Below are 26,657 nucleotides of genomic sequence, written 5' to 3'. Positions count from 1 at the left end.
GCTACCAGAAAACCCCCTCGTCCCCGGCGCGTTGCCTCGGAAAAGCTTTTGGTTGCGCCAATTGTTGGCATTTACAGCTACTTGGCTGGTGGGCCCCTTGACTTGGCCCGAGATACCCCGGTATCTGCTTTGTGTAGCAGCTTAGATGTGCAGCTCAAGTGGCGCACTGGGGATTTTTCAATTGCGTTTATAATAAATTTCGATTTGTCAGCGGCGAAACGAGAAAACGGCACCAAGTGGCCGCCGCATCCCAAGTGGCACCGTAATCAGTTAGCGATATAGCCTCAGATAACAGCTACAACATAGGAACTCAAAGGGAGGACAGCTCCATGCCCGAAACTGGAGTAGAATGTTTCGCCTAAGAGCGGGATAATCAAATGCATTCTAGGCACTCTAATAATCTAGACCCTTTGAAATATTTTATTGGATCTCAGCTGTGTAAAAATAGTTAGCCCAGATAATCTAGCTTGAAAATAGCTAGCAATTCTGCAGCCCCAAAAGTATGCAATAAGTTTGCTTCAATTGTGATGATTTTTTTATGGTCATCCATAACATAGGCTTTGGATAAGTCCAATTATGAAAACCAGTTTAATTTAATTAGAAATAAATTAGCTTTGCTTGTGATGCAGACAATGAATAGGCAAACTGGATCGATCTTGGGCGGATATTGGGTACCGCGTAGCCGGTGCAATAAAATGTTAAAAGCCAGCGTGTATCGTGTTAAAAACCGTTTAACCGTACAAATGTGAAGCTAGTTTGGCGCCAGACAAGCGGCAAGTTATTTTATTCGAAAATGAAGGCAAACAAAGGGCACAAGTTCTATTTGTGTGTCGATTAAATGACAATAAAGCTAGTTAATGGTGGAATTTGAACTGATTTGGAAAGGGTTATGAACTCAAGGTGGTCATCTACTTAGACAATGGCGGTGGCATGCGTGGGCGTGGGTGTCACATTGGCCGTCTCATGGGTCTGGGCAGGAGTATAGGTTGTGGCCGTGGCCGGATCCTGGGTCTGGGCAGGAGTATAGGGCGTGGCCGTGGCATGCGTCTGGGCGGGCGTGTAGGAGGCAGCCGTCTGATCTGGTTCCTTGTCCAGGATCACCTTCTTCAGGATAAAGTAGAGGGCTCCGCCAACCAGCAGCTCAGCCAGCGCTACGCACACGATGAGAGCCCATCCGGGAATAGCCAGGCCACCTGCAAGAAACGAGGCGGATGAGTAATGTGCCTAGCATCGATCACGTATACGCCATCACTTACTGAAGTATCGGCGGGTAAGGGTGCGTCGACCGCGGTTCACACGACGCGTGGCCTCCGATTCCTGCAGACAGCAGGCCAGCAGTACTGCAAAATAGAATAGAAAATACGAAAAAAAAAAAAAAATATTAATTAGACATGGGGGCACTCGAGTGGATTGGGAGTGATTTAAGGCGCAAAACACACATCACACAGCACATTTTTTTAATGATTTTTTCAGTGATCACGCGGCGTGTGGTCGAAGGTGGCGCGCTGAGATTGCGGCATTGGCTTTGAAGCATCCATCAACCCCAAGCCAAACGGAACTCATTGAAATAGCAGCATGACCATTCATCATATAGATCTTCAGATGCCCAAAAGACTTGTTAAGATATTAACAATTAATCGTTAAGAAAATGTTTAACAACAGAGCCGAAACAAAATCAACAAAAAACGCTGGATTCTGATTGAAAAAAAAACGCTCGCGCGCGCCGATTTCGATGATAAATGTGAGCTAGCATATTCCTTCCCCATTGTTTCATTGCGGATGTCAGAGTCGGTTTCACGTAAAATTATCAAAATGTGTTTTTAATCAATAATATTTTATGTGTGTCTGTTTGTTTTGGTTCAGCTCATTCGGCATATTTTGCGCATGAAATATTAAATGGATTTGCTTGTCGATATGAAAAACACAGTATAGATTTCCCCTCTAATCGATTAGGCGGTGATTCATGGAGACGGGCTTTTGACATAAACAAATCCGCCAAATGTATGTGGCTAAGAGTGCGACCGATTTTCGTTGGCCAGTCGCTAACCAATATTAATTGTTTTCATCCACTTTTTTGTTTAACATATTTCATAATTTATATGCGTAATAATTACCGAGCTTATGCCACTTCCGGTTTTAGCGTATTGGTCTTTTGGCCTAATAAAAATTGCATGAAACCAATGCAAATGATTTCCCTGTCAACTAAGTCATTTGTTTAATTTGGAAAACCTTTAAAGCCCTGTAAGCTAACTGATTCACCACGCCCAAAAGTTAAAACACACCAAGTGATGGGGCAACAATGAGTAAACAGTGCTTATCTGAATCGCACTGATAAGCACACATTTTTGTAGAGTTTTCCTCTGGCCGATTGTGTGACGCACACTTGGCCCAGTTACTCATCGTTAGAGTCTCCAATTGCTGAAGTTGGGTTATTAAAACCCCACACCTATGGCATCATACGGATGCACCAGCGCATCATAATGCGGCATAATCACACAATACTCCGTCCACACACTTGCACCAAAATGTATCTCGCAGATGTGCTGCGTATCTCTGGTTGGCACTCAAAACTCGGCAGTTTCGAACGAGCATGCAGAACTTTACCCAGGCATATCAGCAAGTAGGTGGAGCACTTCTTAGCCAACTTCATTTCCGTCGTTTTCTTTCGTACGTTCGAAAAACTTATGTTCGCTTTTTGCTGTTAGCCAAGTTTGTAACGCGCACGTCGTCGACTCCAAAGTGGAACTAAAAACCTGTGCGTGATTGCATTCGTCGGCAGGTGGTAGTATCTTATCGCAAAGCCCCTTATCTTTCATTGATAAGATTAGATGGCTCTCTTTTTCTCTCGATATATATTACTACTGAGGTCATCAGCACTGCAAAAAATATAGTTTTATGTAAAGTCCACATAATGTTAAAATATTCTTTTACTAACATGCTAAATTCATTGAGTCTTAACACAATACATTCTATACGTCTGCATATATTGTATAAGTTCTATTATTCACTTTAGCATATTTTATAATAAAAGTGGTTCGATCTCCTGAAACGGGTTTGTTCTATTTATCGCCCAATTTAACCAATATTTTCATGAAATCTTTTATCAATCTAAACTGAAAGCAATCTGCTGTTGCCATCTGCTTTGACTTTAAAGGCCTGATGTCAATCCATGGCATCTTGTTTAAAAATATAATATTGTTTTTATATATATAAATATATGAAAGAAAATAGTTTTAGAATTTTTTTGTTTAAAAAATGTTTATTATTGTTAGTTCGGGTTTGTACTCGGGTTGTTCATAATGGATTTAAATTGACTAATACGCTCGACTTATTGTTAGTTTCACTCTGAGACTTTCAAAGTCAGGACTTCTTCTGGAAAAGCATCCTCGATAATCTCAAATGCTGCGGTGGGAGTTGGCACTATAGGCGGCTTAGTGGCGACGGAGCTTCAGACGGCGGACGGTCTTGTAGCGGTAGCCATCGCTGGCCAGGACGGTCTGCTCGGCGGGCACATCAATGATGGCAGAGGCAGCCTCCTCCACGGGGGGCAGGTACTCGCCGGAGGGCAGCTCAGAGACATCACGACGACGGCGGATCACACGACGGACAGTCTTGTAGCGGTATCCATCATCAGCAAGAGGAGTCTCCACAGCAACGGCTTCGGAGGCGGACTCCTCAACAGGGGGCAGGTACTCAGGGGACAGCTCAGAGACATCACGACGACGACGGATCACACGGCGGACGGTCTTGTAGCGGTATCCATCATCAGCCAGAGGAGTCTCGACGGCAACGGCTTCGGAGGCGGATTCCTCAACAGGGGGCAGGTATTCGGCGGACAGCTCGTTCACATCACGACGACGACGGATCACACGACGGACGGTCTTGTAGCGGTATCCATCATCAGCCAGAGGAGTCTCCACAGCAACGGCTTCGGAGGCGGACTCCTCAACAGGGGGCAGGTACTCAGGGGACAGCTCAGAGACATCACGACGACGACGGATCACACGACGGACGGTCTTGTAGCGGTATCCATCATCAGCCAGGGGAGTCTCAACAGCAACAGCCTCGGAGGCGGATTCCTCCACAGGGGGCAGGTATTCACCGGAGGGGAGCTCGTTCACATCACGACGACGACGGATCACACGGCGGACGGTCTTGTAGCGGTATCCATCATCAGCCAGAGGAGTCTCCACAGCAACAGCCTCGGAGGCGGATTCCTCGACAGGGGGCAGGTATTCGGCGGACAGCTCGTTCACATCACGACGACGACGGATCACACGGCGGACAGTCTTGTAGCGGTATCCATCATCAGCCAGGGGAGTCTCAACAGCAACAGCCTCGGAGGCGGACTCCTCAACGGGGGGCAGATATTCACCGGAGGGGAGCTCGTTCACATCACGACGACGACGGATCACACGACGGACAGTCTTGTAGCGGTATCCATCATCAGCCAGAGGAGTCTCCACAGCAACAGCCTCGGAGGCGGATTCCTCAACAGGGGGCAGGTACTCAGGGGACAGCTCAGAGACATCACGACGACGACGGATCACACGACGGACGGTCTTGTAACGGTATCCATCATCAGCAAGAGGAGTCTCGACGGCAACAGCCTCGGAGGCGGACTCCTCAACGGGGGGCAGGTATTCACCGGAGGGGAGCTCGTTCACATCACGACGGTGGCGCAACTTCAGGCGACGCACGGTCTTGTAGCGGTATCCATCGTCGGAGAGAACTCCCTGCTCGGCGGGCAGCTCGACGAGATCGGAGGCAGCTTCGAGGTTGTTGTCCACTGGCGGCAGGTAATCCGTGGCAATGGAGGCCGCCGAGGCAGCTGCGATCACAGCAAAGGCAATAACAAAGAATTTCTGCAAGGCAAAGAGCGAAAATTGGGAATATGGGTTAGTCCTGGTCGCAGGATGACTGCCGGAGAACTAACCATTTTTCCAGAAGATCCAAGACGATGTCTGCTAGATTAATCCAAAGTTGATTCTGTTTCCAAACCAGACCCAACGACACTATTTATACACAAACTGCGCGAAAAGTTCTCGGCTGACCGATGTCCATTCACTTTGCGCGATCAGATGAAATGAGATGAGCTACGATGAACGCAGAGGAAACCGGTTACCAAGCGGCGAACTACCGCATCGATCGATGGCATCTTCTTCGGCGGTCGATCTCAGATTTGGATTGTCTAGTTGCTATTGTCAAAAAGTGTCTCAAGCATCAATTGAACCCTGGCTGGCCATAAAAGATGATTAGCGCGGCCAGCTGCCAGAAGACAAAACGAAAGTAAACAAAGACGAGCCGGCGAAGTCCGTAGATTTGTAGATATTTTAGATTTGTAGATTTGTAGATTCGTAGATTCGTAGTTTCGTAGGCAGATGGAACAATGGTCGAGGGCTCTTCGATTGTCTCGATTATTTGCATCGATTTATGTCTGCCATATACTCGTATGTCTGAATAGATCGGATACATTTGTGACAATCCATTACCATTGGTAATTGCAAGCGGAAGTCGCCGCTTTTCAATGTATTTTTTTTTTTTTTTTTTTTTTTGGAGGTTCTTGGCTCTTGGATCTCGTTGAGCGCTTAAGGCCAAGATCGGCCGAAAGTATTTATACGCCATCTCGATTGATACGCGCTTGATGTTCCATCGAGTGTCGAGTGTTGCTATTTTTGGCATTTTGGTCGCCACGATCCATTAGGCGGCTATTAATAGAGGCATGATTTAAGAGATCGCCACGACTTTTTCAATTTTTAATTTATATTATTTTAAGTCGAAATAGCTCCAATGCTCCAATTGAGCGGCAGGCGAGCCATAAATCTTGCGGATAAGCCGAAATGGATGGGCAATCGCCCCCCACTCACAGCGGTCGATAGCTCGGAGGAATTTGAATCCGCTGGAATCGGCAATGGGAATGTATGATGGAGCACCACTTGAGGATGGCAATGGCTTTGGCTTGACGGGAGTGTCGAGTGGCGAGCTGACTGTCGAAAAGCGTTTGATATGTAGAGATGGGCTATAAGAATAGATTCAAGTGTTCTTTTTATAATGCTGAATCGTGTTCGAATGGCTAGCGTTAACTCATTCGTGTATTACATCCTGTTGAGTCATGTGTGTTGTGTGTAAATTCTTGTAATTCGGATTTAAACTGCGCAGGAAACACCGAAATCTTTCTTTCATTAACTTTATTTCCTGATCTCTCGAAATGGCGGAAAAAAACGGTCTTAATTTCAAATATATTCACACAGCCCTTTGCGGAACTTTTTGGTTTCGTTTATTCATTTGTAAATGGTGCACATAAAAAATATATCCAGCCAGGCTGTGTACTACTGTGCATATTTAATTTTTATCTGGCAATCAGCATTACAGCATCAAAATGACACGGCCCCTCCTGAATCTTGCCACATTGCCCCCCCGGTGAATGCGGAAGGCGGGCTCCCAAAAAAACAAACAGGACAGTTCGCTTTCGGGGCTTCCTGGACTGCGTAATCAAATGGAACAAAATCAAAATACATATCTGCATATAGATGGAACGACAGGCGGCACGGGCCTTTGAGCCATCGAAAAAGACAGAAACTGGCACAGATCCGGGATCGCCACCTGCTCCATGCTCCACTTGCAGTGCACCCAATCAGTCGTCCAGTTGGCACAGGCAGGCCGTGCCCCGATTAATCCAATGCATGGGCTTCCGGGAGCACCTCAGCTGCAGGTACATCACGAAATTGGTGGAATGACCAGTGGTGGACAGGACGCCCCTTCGCTCGCTGGTCTTGTAAACGGGACAGTCGTAGATGATCTCCGGCTCAGCGCCGGCGGTGGAGCGGGGTAGATCCTCCAGGGCTTTCAGCACAGGTCGCAGGTAAATAACAGGCAGTGTGTCGAACAGGACCTTCGAGAAGGACTCGTCCACCTCCTTGGTCTTGCGATTCCAGCGGGCGCCCTCGATGAAGATGCCCTACATTCAAATAACAAATTTATCAGCATAATCAATAACAAATGCCATTCTATTTTATTATCAACAACAACAAAAAATGGGTTATATTGGGGCATGCCAAACTATTTTTAGCTACGCTCCAATTAGCATGCATTGCGAGAAATGAATATATTAGAAAAAGTCTTACTTGAATAAACTTGGTCTCATCATTGACCTCTTTTTGTTCCTGTTGCGTGTGTGGAAATGTTTTCGATTATAAACTCGTTTCATTTGTATTCTATTCGGATTCTGTGCCAGTGTTTTTGTGTGCATAATAAGCTGGCTTATAGACTCACCCGGATGTAGGCTCCTATGTCGGGAGTTCCGGGGACTTGTGCCTCGAACTTGGTCACCGCGAACTCGATCAAGATCATGTCGATTTGGAAGCGATTCTTGCGCGAGTAGTTCTGCAGAACGCCAGTGATGAAGGACTGGGTGAAGTAGAAGCCGGATATCCAATAAACCATCGGTTCGCCGTTGTCTATCCAATCCTGAAAGAAGGCCAGCCTGCGAATGGACACGAGTTATCATATTTTTCAATTTATTAATAAATATTAAACATGCGACAACAATGGCAATGGGCGAATGGCAAAAACGGCAATGGGAATGGGAATGGGAGTGCTCACAAAGCATTTGGCAGAAGCAGGAGCAGGAGCACACAAACAGCATCGTCCTTTGATGTCAAAAGCAAATAAGATTTTTGCCATGAATGGCAGTGGCAGTGGCAGTGGCAACCACAGGAGGAAGAGCATCGGATGTGTGTGCCGTATACATTTATTATATTTGCACAATTGAGGCAAAGAAAGGAAAGGAACGAACGGAACTTCGAGCAGGGCGCACGCGGCGCATTACTGGCAACTCAGCTCAATACAATGCCATTGAGGGCTGTCCGAATGTCTAGAAATACAGCGAAAGAAAGCTATTCCTATCCCAAAGAAATATATGTAGTAATGTATACTACATGATAAAAAACAATGGGCTAACGAAAAAGGAAACTATTTCTATACCAGCAAAAAATATATAGTAAAATATACTACATGATAAAAAAAAGCAGTGGCCTTTAAAATGTTACTTTAAGAAATAGAAAAAGGCATCCAAGGCTCTCAAAACTATAGAAAATATCCTAAAACTAATGAATATTTTTCTCAGTGCATTGAACATGACTGCATCGAAAGGCTGGAGAACTGGAGAACTGGATAACTCACCGGGCCAGAAGGTCGCTCACGTAGCTGCCCAATGGCTTAAGCGACGGATAGCTTTTCTTCAGCCAGTCCGCCGGCAGCTTGCCAATGACCATCGAGGCGTGTGTTCGCTCCAGCTCGGGAATCATGGCAATCTGACCCACCACGGCCTTGCCCACATTGACCAGACTCTTTCGGATATAGGAGAGCAGGCGATTGAAGCGAATCAGCTCCTGACGCAGCACGGTGTTCATCGAGTTGGTGTAGATCACGGGATACGTCTTGGATACCTCGTCAATGTTGAACTCATCCGGCAGTTGCCTCAATACCTCCTTGCAGATGGCTATGGCCGGATCAGCCTTGGCGCCGCCAGAGGAACTCGCCTTCACGGAGGCCATCAAATCGGTCTGGGTCAGCAAAACGCCACTGATGAGCTGTCAAAAAAGTTAAATCGTTTTTATTGTCAAACAAGATAAATGCTATTTATTGTCAAAAAATTTAAATGCTATTTATTGTCAAGAAAAGTTAAATGCTATTTATCGCCACAAAAGTTATATGGTATTAATTGTAATATTAGTTATAAAGTTGACCTACGGCATTGGTTTCCTTAACGTTTCGGTTGATATCCGCATTTTCATGCAGTCCGTAGACCTCGGGATGTGGACTCAATGGGAAACTGGACACATACTCTATGGAATTCAAGCGCGTGGGACTCACGGGCACCCGATAGTTTCCGGATTGGGACAGGGCATAGCTGTATAAATAAATATGTTAGCATTGCTCAACTTATGCTGAGTTGGTCAACGAACTTATCCTCTTCGATGGTATTTTGGTTATAAATCATGTTCAGCAGGGATAATATCAAACGACGATCCTTGTCGTCCGTGACTCGACCTCCATAGTTGCACTCTCCCGTCAAATACACGTGACCGCGGAAGGGAATACTCTGACTTTGGTTGATGAACATCTTCAGCTGCAGCAGGGAAATTCTGCAGAGATTTACATTTATAAAAGGCATATTTTTATAATAATTATTATAGAAAATCACTCACTTTAAATCCGACTCGTTGAACTCGTAGGGAATGTTCCAGCCCAGGGGACCAAACTCTCGTCTCTCCTGGACGACGGCATGGAAGAATACGAGAGCAAAGACGCCCCTCAGCCAGCACTTGTTGGCGCTGTCCGAGAATAGAAACGCATTGGTGAAGAACTTATCCCGCATCAGCGGATCGGAGGTGAAGGAGCGATGCATGTTAGCCCTGAGCCCCTTGGGCGGTTCGTTTGTCATCTTGACGGAGTTCTGCAGCACGGAGACGGGGAAGACGGCACTGGGATAGGAGGTGCACCACAGACGATAGTCGTGGTTGGCACCATCCGTCAAGGTGGTGTCGTTGCAAATGCGCTCCAGGTCGCCCATCCAGCTGATGGCGACGTGACAGTTCTGCAGCACCACCCACTGGCCATGTCGGGCGGCCTCCATAATCATCTTCTCCGCTCGCGGACCCTGTCCCTGACCCAGTGAGATGGTTTTCAATCTGTTTTGGGACGGCATGTGCTTAGCATAAAGTTCTTTAAAGTGCTGGATGAAGTTCAGATGGGTATGCACGGAGGCGGAGGCGGAGGCCACATATCGACAAGGCGCACATGTCGCGCTTAATCGAAAACAAGCCACCGCCACCTACACAACCAGTTTCACCATCGGCAGTGGCAGCGGCATCATCATCCCACCCATGGACACGGACACGGAAATATGAGCCACTCTCGTTAATTAACTTACTTGTCGTACATGTTGCGTTGTTTGGCGAACATGAAGAGACTGGCCATGGGATCCGATCCGGCCGAGAGCAGGAACACCAGCGGAATTTTCGGCGAGCTATCCGCGAACGAGGCAGCCAAATCGAAGGGTGGCGGCTCCACAAACGAGCGGTCCAGGTTGCGCGTAATGAAAGCCTGACAAAATCGTGGGGGATATTAAATGTGCACGCCGTGTCCTCCGGGGGACCTTGGGCTTTTGGCTACGGATGCGGCTCAACTTACCCGCACGGCTGGCACCACCTTGTCCGGACGCAGAGCCTTGATGACGATCAGGAAGTACATGTCGTTCACCGTATTGGTTGGTGCCGGCAACTGCAGCTGGTCGGGATTGCTGGCGTCGTAGAAGTTATGCCACTCATCCGCGTGCGTTTCCATCATCTGCGGCAGGTTCTTGAGGCTATTGCGGATCAAGGGGTTGGGTTTCAGGAAATTAAGGAAGATTTATTATAACGGGTGTTTTTTTTAGAGGTATAGAACTTTAAGTTGGCATTACTGTTCAAGATGGCGACCGATTTAACAGCTGTCAAGTGATTTATTCTCAGTTTGGTTTGGCAATTCGTCATGCGTGCTTACAAAATCCAACTCGTGCAAGAATTGAAACCAAACGATCATCAAGCAAGGCGTAGATTCGTCGAATGGGCCCAAAACGAGATTGCTGTTGTTCCCGATTTTTCATAAGCCTCCAAGATCTTGTGATTTAACACCGCTAGACTACTTTTTGTGGGGCTATGTAAAGTCATTGGTCTATGCGGATAAGCCACAAACGCTAAACCATTTGGAAGACAACATTCGCCGTGTTATTGCCGATATACGGCCAAATGTTGGAAAAAGTCATTGCAAATTGGACGTCCAGATTGGACTACATCCGAGCCAGCCGTGGCGGTCATATGCCAGAAATCATATTTAAAATGTAATGCCACAAGATTATCTTTCATGTCAATAAAATTCATGTCAATCGAATAATCCATCGTTGTTTTATTGCAATTTAAAGTTCTATACCTCTAAAAAAAACACCCTATATTATATGCAGTATATATTTACCCCTCCAGGTCCGCAGCCTTGCAGACAGAAGCCCAGGACTTATCGGGCAGCCAGGATCCCAAAGGATTCGGTGGAATACTCTTGTATCCAATGCCTCCCGTGAGGAAGAAGAGCAGTGCTGCCTTCTCCACGCGACCCTGCGACACCAGGATGCCCAGGCACATGACCAAGGAGATGACCAGCTTATCCTTCTCGAAAAGGGAGCGACACACATTCATGTAGATGGACTTGGTGAAGTAGTCATTGAGGTTATTCAAGCGCTCGCTCAATTGATCGGATTTCGGCGCCTTCAGGATCGTGTTGACAAAGAGATTGAGGAACCAGGATAGCGAGTACTGGTACATGGGATCGACATTAGCCAACTCGCTGATGCAGAAGAACAGGATGGCCGAGTGCTTGGACACAGGAATGTATTGCTGCCGGGCGGCATCGATCTCTATTTCAGTGGCCACGGCGATCACCTGCTTCTCCTGAATGTCCTCCGATAGAATTTTACTGGACGAAAGGATATTGATGGCGTTCTCGTCTTCCAGCACATTGCCCTCTGAGGTGGAAAGAACCTGGGAAGGATTGGTGTTATAAGTCAAACAAATAGGGATAACTAGAAGATTTAAATGATCGCAATTGATTCGCTTTAGCGTAACATTTGAATGTGTTTTATTTAACTATGGCAAGTTATGATCTTAGCATTCAGTATATTTGCGATTTAGGCATCCTGCTTCCAGTTAATTGAATTGTCATTGGCCAGGCACAAAAGCATAAATTGCTAGTCCGGCTCTAATTGAATCTGCTGAGCATGGCCAGCGGATTGGAATGGAAACTGCCCGACCAGGAGCAGGAGCAGGAGCAGTTGCTGCTCAAAGAGCATGCGAGGGAATAAAAACATTTATTATGCCAACAGCAGTGGCAAAGAGACCAGCATGAGCCAAAGGAGCAGAAGGAGCAGAATCAGCAGGACGAGCAGAATCAGCCAAGAGCCTTACCTCTAATATCTTCGATTCGATGGTGTACAATGCATCACGATTCCTTGCGGACTCAATAATCAATTGTTCCTTCTTCTCTTGCAAATCGGGACGCTCGTGAGCCACCACAATCGCCAGCAATTGTTCGCGTAATCCTTGTTCCGTTATCATGAAATTTAATACTGTTACCTAAACAGAGGAGACAAAATGGAGAAGGCAGGACAGGATCAATGGTGGTGGTAGTGGTGGTGGTGGTGGGTGATGGTTAGTGGTTGCTGGTTGCTGCATGGTGGAGCCTTGCCACACCGAGAGTGGTACGTAAAATGGAAGGAAAACTCAAAATAAACACACAATGTGCCACAAAAAAAAAAAAAAAGAAGAAAAAAAAAGCAAGCAAAAATTGTGTGGGCGTTTGAGGAAAGGATGGTTGGCTAAAATAGAGATGGTTAAAAGGAAAACTGCTGACAACAGTTGCAGCATAAAAAGCGATGGCAAACGGCAGCAGGAGCGAAAAGCTGGAAAAATTTTATAAACACGTCGACGGAGGAGCGGGTTGGGCACAATGGAGAGGACGAGGCATTGGGATAGATGTCCTCAATGGAGGGGCTTCGACTGCTAGTTATGCAGCCACCTCGCACGTACATCACCATTCCGCTCTCGCACATCCACATCCACATCCACATCCCCATCCACAACCACATCCTCATCCCTATCATCGTCAATGCCAACGAAAATTTGCATATTTCCAGCGCCTGCTGCCGCTGCATCGCATCCTCCAAATATCAATTTAAGTTGGTCGTTTTATTACACAACTAACGTCATCATTGCCGCAGACTACAGACTGGAGACTGGAAATGTAGGTGGAGCTGGAGATGGAGCTCCCATTATCCCACTCTTCATTTCATCCTTTTCTTTTTTTTTTGGGGGGGGACAACTTACCATAACCATCACTTCCGGCGGATAACGCGGATTGCGGAGACAGGTCGTTATGTATAGACGAAAGTTGGGATTGTATTCTATCATTTGGTCGCCGCTTTTGATAAACAGACCGCCCTTGTGCTTGATGACGTTCTTCTCCAGAATGGGCGTCAAGTTCGAGTCGAGCTTTTCACCTGCAGCCCCGGGAGTAGAATGGCACAGCATTGTGACTAGTGGTAATGGATGGGTTCCTACCTAGAACTCACCCACATTCTCGATGAGCACAGGCTGGCCAAAGGTGATGGCCAACTCCAGCACCTGCATATAGTTGGCATCACTCTGCTTGATCACCTTAAGGTCGTTATTCTTCTCCATGTTCTTGATCCATTTGTTGGCTTGCACTGTCAGGCATAAGCAACTTGATACCCGAAGGATTGATAACATTACAAAAACTTACCCTGCGGATCGATGAGCAGCGAGTAGCGACTGGAGTTGGTCACTATGATGCCATTCTCCACCGAAAAGTTATCCGCCGGCAAGCCAGCCAGTGACCAAGCTCGAATGGTCATCGGATGACCCAAGGTGGTGGCCAGTGAGAAGGTTTCACTGCTGGGAATGTGCTTGCGCTTGCACAGGGCGTTCCAGTCGTCCAGGATATTTGCACGGTACTAGAAACCAAGTGTTCAGGTTTTAGCTAAATATGTTACGAAAATGCCCTGTCGGTCAATTTGAAAAAACAGAACATCACAAAGGAAAAGCGGAAAGAATCACGAAAGGAAAAATCAATGTCACGTGCTCATGCATATTGAAAGCCTTTATGGAAAGAAGCTGGAGAACGGAGGACGTTGACAGGACCATTACCTGTCATACGTATGCTCAAAAAAAATAACCATAACCAAAACCCACTTACCTCCGTTGTGAAATAGCCCAAGTAAGCAGTGCAACCACCGGCCAGCAGGACATCGCCCACAATGTTGCTAATGGATTCGTGAAGATTCTTCGCCGCCTCCGACCAGCGGGTCTTCTCTCCTCCAAGTCCACCTAACAGCTTTTCCGCTCTGGAGGGGAATGGAAAGTATATTAAGGGAAAATTACTAGAACTCCTAAGCTACGACTCACCTGTTCAACTTTTTCTCGCAGTTGTCGATCTCATCCTCCAATCTCTTCTTTTCCCGCGACTTTTCCGCAAAGAAGTCGTTGAGCTTCTGCAGCTTGTCCAGAATAACCTGCAGCTCCGCCCGCTTGGCATTAAGCTTCTCCATCTGCTGGGAAAGCTCACCCTCAGCCTCGGCCAAGGCAGCCTTCTTGGGCATCACGATCCTGGCCACCTTGTCGTATACATCCATGGCACGCACCCAGCGGCAAATGCCCTCGCAGGCCATCGAAGCAGCCTTGATCTTTTCGGGCACAAAGTCACGATCTGCTATGTACTTCTCCCTGATCCTCTTGATAATGGGCGGTGGAATATTGTCCTTGTCGAAGGTTTTCAAGGAATCCAAGAACTTCATGTCACTGAGCATGCGCATAGAGGGACCCCAGTAGTCCTCCACCATGTGGCCACTTGGATCTGGCTTTCGATCCGGCTTGATGCCCCTGATCACGCACACAGCCTCCATGGTCAACTTGACGCCGTAGGGCGGGTTCTTCATGGACTTCACTATGAAAATATCAGCTGGCTTCAGGGTGTTCAGAGCCTCCAAGGCGGCCTCCATGGCGGGAATAGCCTCGGCCAGATCGGTTTCACAATCATCCTTAATGGCCTGCGCTGCAGCAGCGGCTTCATTGGCCGCCGCCTCATCCGCACCCACCACTTCCTTCTTTTTCTCCGCCTCTGCCGTCTCACGTTCGATGTTCACCATTATGCGATCCGTTTCCTCCGACAGCACTTTCAGCTTGGGCTGCAAATCGTACAGATTAGTCTGCATTTCACCCACCTGACCTGCGGCAAAGTCGAGCTTCTCCAAGCCCGTGGTATAGCGATCTCTCAGCCGGGTGATCTCGTCCAGCTTTCGAGAGTAGAATGTTCGGAATGCCTTCAGCAACTCCAAATAGGCAGATGGCGTCACATAATTGCGGCGATTCAGCTCCAGGAAACACTTTTCACTGGCATCCACCACAGACTGATGGAAGTACATGACGCAGTCGACCAGGTCCAACTCCAATTGGGTCAGCTCCCGATCGCCACCAACCGTTTCGCGACGCACCTCCTCCTGGTCAGGATCTGCGGCATCCTTGACCTGGGCCGGCTCCTGTGTTTCCTCTCCATGTGGTCGATTCAGGTTCATCGAACTGACAAAGTAAACTCCCACGCGGGACAAGGCCTCCTCCGGCCAGGGCATATACCAATCGATGGTGCAGCAGTTGATCAGCGAAGGATACACACGGATGCGCTCCTTGAAGGAATCCCCGATGGGCGAGAAGGCCAGTGCGATGTGGAGCTGTTCCCGGATGCGGTCAATGTAGTAGGCGTACACCTCGCTGGGCAGAGTGTCCAAAATCTTGCCCTGCGGTGAATCATGTGGGGTCAGTTACCAGTAATGTCCGTTTGTGGAAGGGTTTTGGCCAAAGGGAGTTGCATTTTGGTTTATGGTATGGACGCATTTACCTTTCGGAGTTTCAGTGGTGAGAAAATTTGGCTACCTTTTACTTAACAGCTTTGTGAAAAACTTAGTTGATTGATTAACGCTTTGTAAAATATTCAAATTAAATAAAATATTTTTTAATAGTTTTTTTTAAATTCTTTTTGCTACCAAATCTCCATCACTGTTAACGCTCGATTTAGCCAGTTTTTGCTTGCTGGTCGACAGCACTCACTCTTTCTCTTCGCACTCACCAATTGTTTGGCTACATTTGCCATATTCTCCATAATGGTTGCCTTGTCCTCCAGCTGATAGAGATTGGGTAAATCACCGGTATTAAGTATGCCATTGATATCCTCCACGTAGCCTTCATCTGTTGCCTTCAATCGACCGCAGGGAGAAACAGAGAATCAGAAACTGAGAATTCACAATTGTGCAATGCAAATCTGGCTGCAGTTCGAGTTGCAGTTGAAGTGGAATTGAAGTTGGCAACCCCCATCGCATTAGTGGATTGGGGGGGGGGGGCTTTAGACTGAAGTTGAGCTATTCTGCTGGCCAAATGCATTTTTATGTAGCCATAGAGGGAGCCAGCAGCCCTTTTACCCATAGATCCTGGGACATGCATTTTGCATTCGCCTAAGTGGCCTTGTGCCAGGACTCAGGACTCCCAGCACAGGACTCGGTACTGCAGGTAGGAATAAGCAGTAGGAGACAGCTCCCCGTTGGTCATTTTGGTGTAATTGTTAATTAATATGAGCATGGGGCTTTGTTGGCCCAGACAGAAGACTACAGGGGAATCATTGATTGGATGGCCCAAGGATTCCAAAAACATTCTAATGCTTCGAAAAGTTTTCATCGAACAAAGACGAAAATGCAGGGAGCAAGAGCCGAGCAACCAGGCCGATTGAGTTTCGGCATATCAGAGCTTGTGCCAAACAGAATTAAGGCAATTTTAATCCGGTCAAATGGCTTCTTATGGATCTCCACTTTTGGTCACGCTTCATGGTCAAATGGAGCCGGTAGACAATAGGCGCATTTGGTGAACACGGAGCATTATAATGTTTAATAACATTGTGTAAACACGTGCATATTGTCTGGCACATATAGTAGTATCGATTGAATTTGGATTTTGGCCATGCTAATTTATTGACCAACATTTATTATGGGCTGAGGTGCGACACCACAAGCCGCCTTTGTTCCGCTGCCAATTTTCTAAAGCCCACTCATGTGCTCTTGATTTGCCATAATTTGAGCCGCTGCCTATGCAAATTACCGAGCAATAATCAAGTTAGTTCAACAATTAACCTAATTATAAATGCAAATTCTGGCAAAACAATGAGAGCTGCTTCCGTATTGAAAGCCCATTCGAGCCAAATTTAATTGCCCCGCCACTCATTCGACAAAATTTTGCCCCCAACAACAGATCCCTACAGAGCCACTAATCTCAGCTTAATTTTCAAGAGTATTCGAATTAATTTCAATTTAGCAATTTACATACTCAGATTACCAAGAAGTTCGAGAATCGTAGTCAAGACTTTATGAGTTTATTGTTCCCTGCCCGGGCCGCCTTTTGATTACGAGGCTATTTACAACCTTATTAAAACGCCATTCTGTTGGATTTGCATATCCACATCAGCCCACTAATCGATCGGTGTTTTTACGAGTATTGGCATTGGTTACCAAGTTAACTCACCTGTGCGTCGGAGAAGAGGAACACGGTGTGGTTCAGATTGAAGCTGGCCGACATTAGTATCTTTTTGAGGTCATCGCGCCAATCCGTGAGGGTGTAGCTCTTGGACACCTGCACCGTCATCAGCCGGCAATCCGCTATGTAGGCAGCCAGACGCGCGGAACTCCTACGTCCAGATCCTCCCATGCCCACCATCAGGATGTTGCCACGCGGCATCTGCAGCACACGGGAAACTCTACAGAGATACAATACATTATTCAATTTTAAAAATAATCTGTAAATAGGTTGAGACATCTTAAAACTTGCCACACACTTACCTGCTCACATGTTCGATGGCAAATCGAAACATGACCAAGTCCATTGGCGTACTCGAGAAGGAGTTGTACTCCCTGAGGTAGTACTTCATCAGTTTCTCCAGCTTCTCGTATGTATCGCCCTCATCGTAAAACTTCGGCTCCGCATCCGGTTCCATATAATTGCCATAGAAGAGATTGCGTAGATCGTTGTCAGTCAGCTTTTCGCCCGGTTCGATGCGTTCACCAAATGCCTGCTCCAAGGGAAAACGCAGATTGGATTTGCAGGCATCCACGGCCATCAGGAGCAGACGATCTCGGTCCTGCTGGTCCACCAAACTGGAAAACCAAACAAAAAACAAGTAGCAATGTTATATACTTATCTGGCGAAGTCATCTATACTGACCGGTCGTAAAATACGCGATATGTCTCATGGGCCCAGAGGCGACCCAGCTTCTCGGGATCGGGCATCCGCTTGGGGGGCACCATCACGATGCCCTGGAAGACGCGGGTGATGTCCCGCAGGGAGAAGGAGTAGTGCGACTTGGCTGGCGTGGGCAGGAAGCTGCGAATCGCATCGCGGTACACACTGACCATAGCCTCAGATAAGCCCTGCGAAAGGATAACACTTACTCACGACCAGGTGCAATAAAAAGGCCAAACACAAACGAAAATGGAAGAGAGCGCGGCGGCCGTCGAAGTTTCGTGGAAATGGAGCCATAAAATAAGCCATTTTAATTTTATTATGTCCCCAACGCTTGGATGCGTGCCAAGCACGGCAGACGACACTGGGAATGGACCATTGACTCCGCTGACCAGACACTCATCCTCCAGTGGCTGTTTTGGTTCGCCTTTTACACGAATGCAAATTGGCCCCAACTTAAATTTAAATTTCTGTACAAACAAATTTAAAATGTTAAGTAAAATTGAGTTATTTTACATCTCTTAAAGTATTTAGTTGATACCATAAAGATATGATTGCATCGTAGAATTTTTTAAATATTAATTTTACTCTTCAGTGAAACTAAAGAAGAATAAGTATTTAAATTTAACTGAATTTAACTGAAAACATTTTATATGTGTACGATAGAAATCCCACTTAAATTTAAAAGCATTTTCTCTCCATACATTTCGTTGTTTGGGACCACGAGGAAAATATACGTACCCGGGATAGCAGAGCCACCTTTTCCGGATAGCCCTTGGAAAAATGCCAATCACCAATCGTTGTGAATATGCGAACGATGGTTGAGTCCTCAAAGGAATCGACGGCCACCACGAACATGTGGCGATAGAGACGCGGAAAAATGAAGTTACTGCCACCCAAAGTGCCCATGGCGCACATCAGAGTCTGTCCAGCGATTGGAGTTCATAGATGCAGTGAGGGGGAAGGCAGGAGGGCAAAGATGAAAACTTTACAGATAACTTATGGCCAGTTTATGGGCGGAATAAGTTGTCAACTGGCCACACCACTGGCAACACCACCTACCATGTCCACCAGCTCGATTTTGGTGGTGTCCACGAGGTCCGACCAATAACCGTGATCCAGCCAAGTGCGAAGGAGCTCCAGTGGAGCCTGCGAGCCATAAGTATCCTTCGCTGGCATGGCCACATCATCACAGAAAACAGTGCACTTTAATTGGGAATATTCAATGAGAATGTGAGTAATTATCATTATCGATTGTTCGCCTTAATCACCTTCTTTCCGAGTGCGGGTCCAAAAACACCCTTGCGCCGTCTGTCCAACTTGCTCATGATGGTGTCCTGCACCATTTGCGCCGAGGTTCGAGCCGAGAAGTTGATGACATTGACCAGGTTGGCGAACTTGGGCATGGCCAGCAGATTGCTGGTGATGATGGCACTCTTTCCCGTTCCTGTTGGTCCGACGACCAACATGGCGTATGACTTGGAGATGCAAAAGTCCTGCCAGTAGGATATGTAGCCCGTTTCCTTGGTGGGCACAATAAGCTCACTGATCTGGGCATTCTCGGGAAAGTTGGCCGTGGTGCCTGCACTGTCGTCGCTCTTCTGCCAGGTCCACCAGTTTTCAGCTTCATCGAAACGGTAGTCCAAGAAGAGTAGTTTCTCTGGGAACATTTGACCGCGATTCAGCGAGAAGTACTTGGGTTTCGGGTAGTTCTCGTTGGAACCATAGATCACCTTGCGCAGCAGTGCATCGAAAGTCTTCTGACCCTGGCCCGTGAGAGCCGAACAGTAGGCCCAGGCGAAGCAGAAGAGGAACATTTGCTGGAACCAGGCCTGATTGAACTGCTTGTGCTTCTCGAGGAAGTGCAGGAAGAACCGCGAGAAGGTCTGGTACTGATAGATTGGTGACAATTCCAGCATTTGCTTGCACTGGGGCAGGAATTCCAAGGCCGCCGGCACCAGCCACTCCGTCATGTCCTCGAACAGCGTCATATAGATCTCACTTAGACCCACCTTGTTCACCAATACATTGGTGAAGCTCTTGTGGAGCGCCCGCCATCCGAGTTGCGATGGCTCCATGTAGATCATTCCGCAACGCGACACTGTAGCCGGCGATGCCTGCTCCAAGTCCGCCGGCTCGAACATCATGTTCATCAGCTTGGTCATCTGCATAATCTCGCCGGACATCAGGCACAGCTTCTTGTTGTCGTCCAGCACGGTGTTCAGATTCTCGATCCACACCGCATCCACGGGTCCATCGAACATCACCCATGCCCTCTCCCCTTTGGGTCCTTGCACCTGTTCCCTGAAGGTCTTGGCCAGCACTCCGTCGTACCACTCATGGGAAACCGGATCGAAGCGGCCGTAAAGTTGGCCCATGGTTATGGCCTTGGGATTGATGATGCGGAACGTGACCGGGAACTCCTTCAATGTCGCCTCCTCATCGTTGGACACATTTCGCAACGTCTGCGCTAAAACCTGAGCGAGAAATTATTATTTTTAACGTTGATTAATAGAGTTTTTTCTCAAAACAAGTATTTTAATATATACTACATAGGAAAAAAAAGGTGCAATTAATTTATCCCTGTGCAGATTAAGTCGTTTGTTAACTCATTAATTCCAGGCCATTTAATTGGCTGGACGGCGAAATGAATAGGTATGGAGCATGATGTGTTTCTGAGCCATGGATACTCACCTGGTAGGCGGTGGTCTTGCCGCCCATGGAGCCACCCACTATCATCAGGCCGTGACGCACGAGCAGCATCTCGTATATCTGCAGAATTTTCTCCAAATACCATGGCGTCGCCTGCAGATTCCGATCCGCCAGGTTGATGTGCAGCCACTTGAGTATGTCGCCACGTTGCGGCTATCCGGCGTAAATAAAATACGAACAGTGGAAAATGGCATGCGGGCAGTTAATAAATGATGTATAAGAATGTATAAGATGCCTATAAGCGGCCACAAAGAAGCAAATGAACTTAGTTTCGTATTTAAGGCAAAAAATCAACAGCAAGAAAAATATTTAATATTTTTCGTAATAATGCCCGCTACCCGGTGTAAAGTCCATTTCGGTTTTTATTTATTAATAAACCATTATCGAAATAATTGACGGCGCTTGCAGGTCATTACACCTGAAGAATGTCAATTGATTCAAATCGATGAGTGTAATTTTGCTTACCATTGGCAGCTCAACGCCGGGGAATAGATCCATGTAGATGCCGATGAAGAGGGAGATGTCCTGCTCCAGGAATTTTGGCAAATTGACATCCACAATGGCGCGCAGGACAATCTCCGGCTCCGGCAGGTCAGCATAAAGCCGTCGCAGCGAGGCGGAGGCCAACAGAACGGACTTTACGGCGCGCATTCCTGGCAAATAAAGGTACAGTGAGGCATCGATAAGGAACTAAATATAAAGTAGTGTATAAAAGCTCAAAAATAAATTTTACATCGTGAATATAGAAGCAGCTGATAGATATGCCTGCAGGCTAGCTACCTATAAAATGTATTATTAAATCAGCTATTTAGTTAGTAATAGGTTGTACTGTATCATTGGTAAGGTAGAGGGATGTGAAAAAGATAGCGGCGTGGGAAGTTGGAGGTTTTGCCGCATTAGCTTGACAGTTATGCGAGCGCATAACTTCTCTTCGGCGAGAAGAAGTCAGTAGGTTGAGGTATTCGGCGATTCCCCTTCCGATGGCGAGTTGCAATACCTGGAGTCCTGCTCCATCCGAAAGCCATTGCCTGCGCATCCTGGCCTCATCATTATAGCGCCAGGGAAATGCTAAACTTTCGCAACGTTGCAAAAACAGCTGGAATGGTGCGGCAGGATGAAGGGGGCATCTTGTGGGAGGGCAACTAAATGTACAAATAGTTTTTATTATTACTTGGCAGAGCGGCAAATACAATGTGTGTGTCTATGTGCCATTTGTCTCTCACACATGCAACACAAAAGCGCAGCAAACTTGCAAGAAAGTTTTTCAATTTAAACTCAAAATAAGATACTGATCAAATGTACTTTGCACATAAACTTGCACACAGCTGCCTTCCTGCAATTGCAGCCAGCGGCCGGCAAAGGATGCACAAAGATGCACAAAGATGCACACGCATGCTGGGAAGTCCGGACGGAGTGGCAAACACAGACATGTTGTAATGTCATATGACATGTTACGTCGTAAAAGGAGCAATATCTTTGCCTTGAAACAAGCGAGCAAAAGGATGCACGAAAAATGCTGAGAAGGAGACACGCACGCAGGACATGAGACATCCGGAAAGTTGTATCCCCACCATTCACTCCTACAAAACCATACCGAACTCCCACAAAGTTGAGCTGCATGGATGGCACAAAAATAAAAACACATGTTGTTGACTACTTTTGCGCCTTATTAGCCAGGTGGAGCGACAACCTTGCCCTCTGACCAGGTCATGTCTAAAACCAGCTACATGATATGCAGATTTTATGCTTCAGCGCAGCGGAGTTTCCGAAACACAGAGAAATAAAGTTTTAATTTGAGGGAGAAAAATCATTATTCGAATTTCTACATCTTCAGCAATTTTGCACTCAAAATAAAGAATATTTAAAAAATTTTCTGGATATTTATAGAGTTTTTCCAGGAACTCGTAACTCACCGTAATCGTAGTGGGACTGCGAGGATAGCTGCTCGGAGCACAACTTGTAGGCCTGGACAATCTTCTGCGAGAGATTCCTGGCCATATCGAATCCGTTGGAGTACAGGGTGATCTCGCCTATCATGGCGTAGTCCGGCACCATCATCGCCACCGTGCGGAACAGCACCTTCAGATTGTCCGGCAGCTCGGTACGTCCGGCGTAGCTGTGGGCAAAAATTTCAGAAAGAGGAAAGAGGAGACACCGGATTAGAGCCCGTTGGGCAATCAAATTCGTCAAAGTGCAAGTGCTAATGGCATAAATACTAAACACAGGAGCTGGAGCTTCACAGCTCTCCCAATTTCCCAATCCCAGGACCTTCGAATGGCCAATAACCAATATGAGTGACTGCTCTTAAGGACGTCTGGTTGCGTGACAAATTGGCAGGCAGGCAGGCAGGCAGTCAGGAAAACGCAGAGTGGTGCAAAGCAAAGCAAAGCAAAGCAATGCAAAAGCGAAGCATAAAAAAAGCACACTTCTAGCCGGCAGGAATGGCAAAGCAAAAGCGACGTCCAATCGAAATTAAGACCTTCGCTGAATGGCACAATCAGTTACGGCCGGAGAGGAGGAGGGCTCGAACCAGGAAGCCGGAACCAGGAGCAGAAGCAGAAGCAGGAGCAAAACCAAGAGCAGGAGGATTCAGAGGGCCTGGCTAATATGCATGTTTGTCGCAGCTGTTCCACATGCATGCCAAAGCAATAAATATCCCGATGGGAAAATCTCCAATAACGCAATAACTACCAATATCGGAACGCACTGCGTCCACCTCCAAGTGGGTGGCTAATAGCCCTCTCCGCCGTGTCCTTCGTATCAGTCGTATCTATGGTCCGTATGGTAGGCTTACAAAGTAACTAAATGTATTTTCAAATGCCCACTCCGACAGCACAAAAAAAAAAAAATAATAAAAGCAAAAAACAAAACCAGGAAGTGCGGAAAAAATGCGATGCGTGAAACCGCAGCTGCTGTTCCCAGCACTCAGGCATCCTAGCATCCTTGCATCCCAAAAAACCCCGCTACTCACCCGGGATTCATGGTTATGAATATGGAACAAGTCGGATCCAGTTTGAGCATCGTATCCTCGAAAAAGAATTTCACAACCTTGCGTCCGATGGCCCGCTGGATGGTCAGGATCTGTTGCGCCACCACGGAGAGCACCTCTAGCTCGATGCGATTGAACTCGTCGAAGCAGGCCCATGCGCCCGATTGTGCCAAGCCCTGCAAGGAATCCGTAGCAATGAGAATGAGTATTAGGGGTATGAGGGGATGAGTGGACGAGTGGATGAGGAGCAGTCAAAACACACACACACCCAGTGCGAACACCCAGTGAACAATCCCGAATAGGACTGCAAAAAATCGCACACAAATAGAAACAGAAATTCCTGGACAAGAGTGCAAGGGAAATATCCTTGCACACACACACACGTACACCGCTGTTCGATTGGGGAAAAGTGGAAAAAGCAAACAGCAGCATAAACATTATTTTCTCTTTCTCATGGCTCCGTTTCTGTTTTCTGGTTCCTGGTTCCTGGGGGCCAGCATGGCTAGTGGTACCGCTACTACTACTACTACTACGACCCTTTGATATGCTTCCTTTTGCATGTTGCAATAAATATGCTGTTTTATCCCAGCTGCAAGCCGGCACACCCATCCCACACCCACTTTTCACCCGGAGCAGCACAAATAGAACGCCAAAGCAGCGAATCTGACCTGACTGCTAGCGCCATGCCATTCATATGCCCAGCCATATGGAGTGGGCGTCCAGGTCGGAATCCATCAGATATATATCCCTATGAGCTGCCCGATGGCCATGCATCGCAGTATCTATGGTTCGCCGAAGAAAAGGATCGAATTTCCCCGATAACTGTTGCTGTTGCTGTTGCTTTTGCTGCAAATATGAGGAGCTCTAACGAACTGATTTGTTGGTATCCCTTATGTTTTCAATTATTGCAACAGCAAGAAAGGTTCCTATAGCTTCGAATTAACTTCATTGAAGTAAGAAAATATAATATTTCAATCTGGATATCATATTTACAAATATGTGGTAAATATTTACATATATGTGGTAAATTTCTATTACAATAAATATGATATTTATATCCAACGAGTAAGCTGGAGTTAAAATTTTGACTGATAATGAAAATTTATTCTTCTTCGTTCCAAGAGAGAACTATAATAACCTACAATGAATATGATATTTGTAGTGGCCAGTGTACCAGAAAATAAGCAGAAAAAAAAAAAAAAAAAAAAAAAAAAAAAAAAAAATTAAACCAAAATTATTATCATCGGTACAAATCTAAACGAGACCACTTTTCGGCATACTAGGGTTAATTGAAAGCTCACAACAACTCTCAAAGACAGAAGCTGTAAGTTCTAGTTGTCCCTTTCGCACCTTAGTCGTCGCTCTCATAGCCTGGAAAGGTCCCGTTAAAGCTCGCTAGGCTCGCGCCTTTGACAAAAGGTACAGCGAACACGCGATCATTCTGATTTTCTACTCTGAGACGACAGACGTAACTTGTGAAAAGAACAGACAATAAAAGTGAAAAAACTTATACGAACACGGCTAAGAATAAGACAGTGGAACCAAGTTTCGAGTGCGTACAGAAGTGCGTAAAGAGCACGGAATTCGCAGCTCTTTGATTGCTGATTTTTACGGAGTGCATAGTGTAGTTTCCAGGCAGGTAAATAATAACCCTGAGAAAAGTGTTATTTGGTGTAGAAACTGATCAAAAGTTCTTTACAGAAGAAAGGTATTGTCGGCTAGCACTATAGCACGCCCACGTACCTCCAAGACACGCGGTGTACATGCACATACACACGTGCAGGCATAAGTACAGGCGCTGCGGCTACACACATGTGCATACCTATGTGCATTTAGGCATAGGCGCTGCCGACAGGAACCGCAAGCTGCCAAAAGTTCTAATCTGTGGATCGCACGAATACGGCGCGAAGGCCTGATCTGCGATGTAGAGACGAAAGAGAGACAAGGAAGATGAAGCCAGAACACGTGTAGTAAGCCGATAAAGAAGACAGAGAAGTAGAGAAGAGAAAATCGCCGTGAGTACGAATATGTCGCTGATTTAGGGTGCCCCATGCACTGACCAAGGAACCAGAGAGAGAGAAAAGAATAAAGTGAAATAAAACGAAGTGAAGTTACTGCTGCCTACGGCCGGAGCCGTATAAATTAATTAGAATTTGAATTAATCTATTATTTGATAAATATTAGTTTAAACTTAATACTAGACATGCGTTAGAAATATTAATTAACATATATACATATTAAAATTAGGTTAAGCAGAAGTTATTAGAAGTAGGAACTGAAATTGAAAATGAAAGTGAAATAGAAAATGAAACTGAAATTGAAATAGAACATGAAATTGAAATAGAAATTGAAACAAAGAATGGATGATAGAATTGAACAGTAATTGAAGCTGAAGACTGCAAGAAATTGAAGAAGAATAATTGAACAACGATGGAGATTGAAACCGATTGAAGAAAACTATTGAAATGAAGTTTAATTTTGATTGATGATGATTAATTACAATTGATTAACAATATGATTCTTACTCTAGCAATTAAATAATAAGTTACTCTTTTCTACATACATACACCTACCCATATATACATTCACACCTACCCATACTTGATTAACCCTTAATTTACAGCCATGTAGCAGTTCATTGGGCCCAACGATCTTCTTGGCGACAACAATGTGGTAATAAACAAATAAATAAATTTAGGTGATTAAAAACTAAAATAGCATGGTAACTTGGTAAAATTTCTAGAGTAACGGTCGGAATTTTTAGGAAGAATAAAATGATACATATTTAAAACACTCCTTTGAACAAAAGGCATCTAAAAATAAAACCTAAAACAATAAACTAAGAAATATAAATAAATCATGTAAATACTAAGAGACAAATACAATCAATAGACTTAGAACTATGCTTAGTGAACGAATTAAGATTAATATAAATATCTTTGGTTATGTTTGAGCTATATTGGATTTGATAAAAATGATTTTGTAAATAAATAATAATTTGTCCTACTACATAAGGCCAATGAAATATCAAGATTAATGCGATGAATTAATTTAAACTAGGGGAAATGTACACCAGG

At 46.0% G+C, this 26,657-nt stretch overlaps 3 protein-coding genes across 3 annotated transcripts in view; all 3 read right to left on the bottom strand.

The window, feature by feature from the left end:
* Window positions 1-752: 752 nt before the first annotated feature.
* Window positions 753-2,734, bottom strand: LOC120448333. Its single transcript, XM_039630287.2, has 3 exons — window positions 2,605-2,734; window positions 1,257-1,340; window positions 753-1,193 (listed from the first exon to the last, which is right to left on the bottom strand). Exons 1-3 carry the CDS (start codon window positions 2,648-2,650, stop codon window positions 913-915), a joined length of 411 nt encoding a protein of 136 aa, XP_039486221.1. The 5' UTR covers window positions 2,651-2,734; the 3' UTR covers window positions 753-912.
* A 697-nt stretch (window positions 2,735-3,431) lies between these two features.
* LOC120449132 lies at window positions 3,432-4,965 on the bottom strand. Its single transcript, XM_039631445.1, has 3 exons — window positions 4,937-4,965; window positions 4,014-4,865; window positions 3,432-3,881 (listed from the first exon to the last, which is right to left on the bottom strand). The coding sequence occupies exons 1-3, from the start codon at window positions 4,937-4,939 to the stop codon at window positions 3,432-3,434; spliced, it is 1,305 nt and encodes a 434-aa protein (XP_039487379.1). The 5' UTR covers window positions 4,940-4,965.
* Window positions 4,966-6,238: 1,273 nt separating this feature from the next.
* The window catches only part of LOC120448533 (dynein axonemal heavy chain 3), a 45,307-nt gene continuing 24,888 nt past the window's right edge, over window positions 6,239-26,657 (bottom strand). Inside the window, exons 27-52 of the mRNA XM_039630575.2 lie at window positions 23,563-23,756; window positions 22,505-22,707; window positions 21,057-21,244; window positions 20,574-20,744; window positions 19,151-20,356; window positions 18,942-19,085; window positions 18,621-18,803; window positions 17,862-18,067; window positions 17,480-17,794; window positions 17,166-17,397; window positions 15,727-15,852; window positions 14,013-15,397; window positions 13,804-13,951; window positions 13,351-13,561; window positions 13,160-13,294; window positions 12,915-13,087; window positions 11,997-12,164; window positions 11,014-11,573; window positions 10,195-10,369; window positions 9,935-10,107; window positions 9,210-9,692; window positions 8,967-9,146; window positions 8,752-8,911; window positions 8,182-8,591; window positions 7,273-7,483; window positions 6,239-6,958 (exon numbers count right to left, since the gene is read on the bottom strand). Coding sequence (XP_039486509.1) covers window positions 6,635-6,958; window positions 7,273-7,483; window positions 8,182-8,591; window positions 8,752-8,911; window positions 8,967-9,146; window positions 9,210-9,692; window positions 9,935-10,107; window positions 10,195-10,369; window positions 11,014-11,573; window positions 11,997-12,164; window positions 12,915-13,087; window positions 13,160-13,294; window positions 13,351-13,561; window positions 13,804-13,951; window positions 14,013-15,397; window positions 15,727-15,852; window positions 17,166-17,397; window positions 17,480-17,794; window positions 17,862-18,067; window positions 18,621-18,803; window positions 18,942-19,085; window positions 19,151-20,356; window positions 20,574-20,744; window positions 21,057-21,244; window positions 22,505-22,707; window positions 23,563-23,756 — 8,064 coding nt within the window. The 3' untranslated portion in view covers window positions 6,239-6,634. The remainder of the gene's footprint in view (window positions 6,959-7,272; window positions 7,484-8,181; window positions 8,592-8,751; window positions 8,912-8,966; window positions 9,147-9,209; window positions 9,693-9,934; window positions 10,108-10,194; window positions 10,370-11,013; window positions 11,574-11,996; window positions 12,165-12,914; window positions 13,088-13,159; window positions 13,295-13,350; window positions 13,562-13,803; window positions 13,952-14,012; window positions 15,398-15,726; window positions 15,853-17,165; window positions 17,398-17,479; window positions 17,795-17,861; window positions 18,068-18,620; window positions 18,804-18,941; window positions 19,086-19,150; window positions 20,357-20,573; window positions 20,745-21,056; window positions 21,245-22,504; window positions 22,708-23,562; window positions 23,757-26,657) is intronic.

The sequence above is a fragment of the Drosophila santomea genome, chromosome 3L (assembly GCF_016746245.2).
Source record: "Drosophila santomea strain STO CAGO 1482 chromosome 3L, Prin_Dsan_1.1, whole genome shotgun sequence".
Lineage (NCBI taxonomy): Eukaryota > Metazoa > Arthropoda > Insecta > Diptera > Drosophilidae > Drosophila > Drosophila santomea.
This window is presented reverse-complemented; position numbering and strand designations above follow the sequence as displayed.

Excerpts from the sequence above, each read along its gene's own strand:
- LOC120448333 (XM_039630287.2), bottom strand. The coding sequence starts at position 2,650 with ATGAAGTTGGCTAAGAAGTGCTCCACCTACTTGCTGATATGCCTGG. Across the intron at positions 1,341-2,604 it reads CTACTTGCTGATATGCCTGG|TACTGCTGGCCTGCTGTCTG; the intron begins GTAAAGTTCTGC and ends TCTATTTTGCAG. Across the intron at positions 1,194-1,256 it reads CCTTACCCGCCGATACTTCA|GTGGCCTGGCTATTCCCGGA; the intron begins GTAAGTGATGGC and ends CGTTTCTTGCAG.
- LOC120449132 (XM_039631445.1), bottom strand. Across the intron at positions 3,882-4,013 it reads ATGGATACCGCTACAAGACC|ACCGTCCGTCGTGTGATCCG; the intron begins GTCCGTCGTGTG and ends TACCGCTACAAG.